Here is a 1,014-nt window from a genome sequence, read left to right on the forward strand (position 1 = left end):
GGGCAGGCAGGCAGAGGCTGGGCGGAGGCAGGCAGGGCAGGCGAGGCCACGCAGGCAGGCAGAGGCAGCAGGCCGGTTTGCAGGCGGACAGGCAGGCAGGCAGGCAGAGGCGCAGGCAGAGGCTAGGCAGGCAGCAGGCGCGAGGCAGGCAGGCAGAGGCAGGCAGGCAGGCAGGCTGGGAGCCCACGAGCAGGCAGGCAGCCGGGAGCCCACGCAGGCAGGCAGGCAGGCCGAGCCCACGAGGCAGGCAGGCAGGCCGAGCCCACGAGTGCAGGCAGGCCGAGCCCACGAGGCAGGCAGTAGCAGGCCGATTCCACGCAGGCAGGCAGGCAGCAGGCTGGGAGCCCATGAGGCAGGCAGGTGCGGCAGTGGTGGGCCGGGAGCAGGCAGGCAGGCCAGTGCCAGGCGAGGCAGGCAGGCAGGCAGGCAGGGCAGGCCGGGAGCCCACGAGGCAGGCAGGCAGGCAGGCAGGCAGGCAGGCAGGCAGGCGAGCGGGCCCTGTGTAGGCGGGCAGGCAGGCGAGGCAGGCAGGCAGGCAGGCAGGCCGAGCCCACTTGGAAGGCAGGCAGGCAGGCAGGCAGAGCAGGCACAGGCAGGCGGGCAGGCAGCCCAGGCAGGCAGGCAGGCAGGCTGGGAGCAGGCAGGCAGGCAGACAGGCAGGCTGGCTGGGAGCAGGCAGGCAGGCAGGCAGGCTGGCCGGGAGCCTGCAGGCAGGCAGGCCGGGAGCCCAGGCAGGCAGGGCTGGGAGCCCACGCAGGTGAAGCAGGCAGGAAGGCAGGCTGAGCCCACGCAGGCAGGCAGGCAGGCAGGCTGGCTCCACGCAGGCAGGCAGGGGTTGAGCCCACGAGGTGGCAGGGCAGCAGGCGGCTGAGCCCACGGCGGCAGGCCGGTGAGCCCACGCAGGCAGTGCAGGCTGGAGCCGGCAGGCAGCAGCAGGCAGGCTGGAGCCGAGGCAGGCAGGCGGCAGGCTGAGCCCACGAGGCAGGAGGCAGGCGAGCCCACGAGGCAGGCAGG

At 74.6% G+C, this 1,014-nt stretch overlaps 1 protein-coding gene across 1 annotated transcript in view; it reads right to left on the reverse strand.

The window, feature by feature from the left end:
* LOC135531444 (keratin-associated protein 10-1-like) overlaps nucleotides 1-349 on the reverse strand; it is a gene marked incomplete at its 3' end in the record, with an annotated part of 1,084 nt that extends 735 nt beyond the window's left edge. Inside the window, exon 1 of the mRNA XM_064959487.1 lies at nucleotides 1-349. This exon is cut by the window's left edge and continues 735 nt beyond it. Coding sequence (XP_064815559.1) covers nucleotides 1-349 — 349 coding nt within the window.
* Nucleotides 350-1,014: the final 665 nt, after the last annotated feature.

This window comes from Oncorhynchus masou, unplaced genomic scaffold (assembly GCF_036934945.1).
Source record: "Oncorhynchus masou masou isolate Uvic2021 unplaced genomic scaffold, UVic_Omas_1.1 unplaced_scaffold_15895, whole genome shotgun sequence".
Lineage (NCBI taxonomy): Eukaryota > Metazoa > Chordata > Actinopteri > Salmoniformes > Salmonidae > Oncorhynchus > Oncorhynchus masou.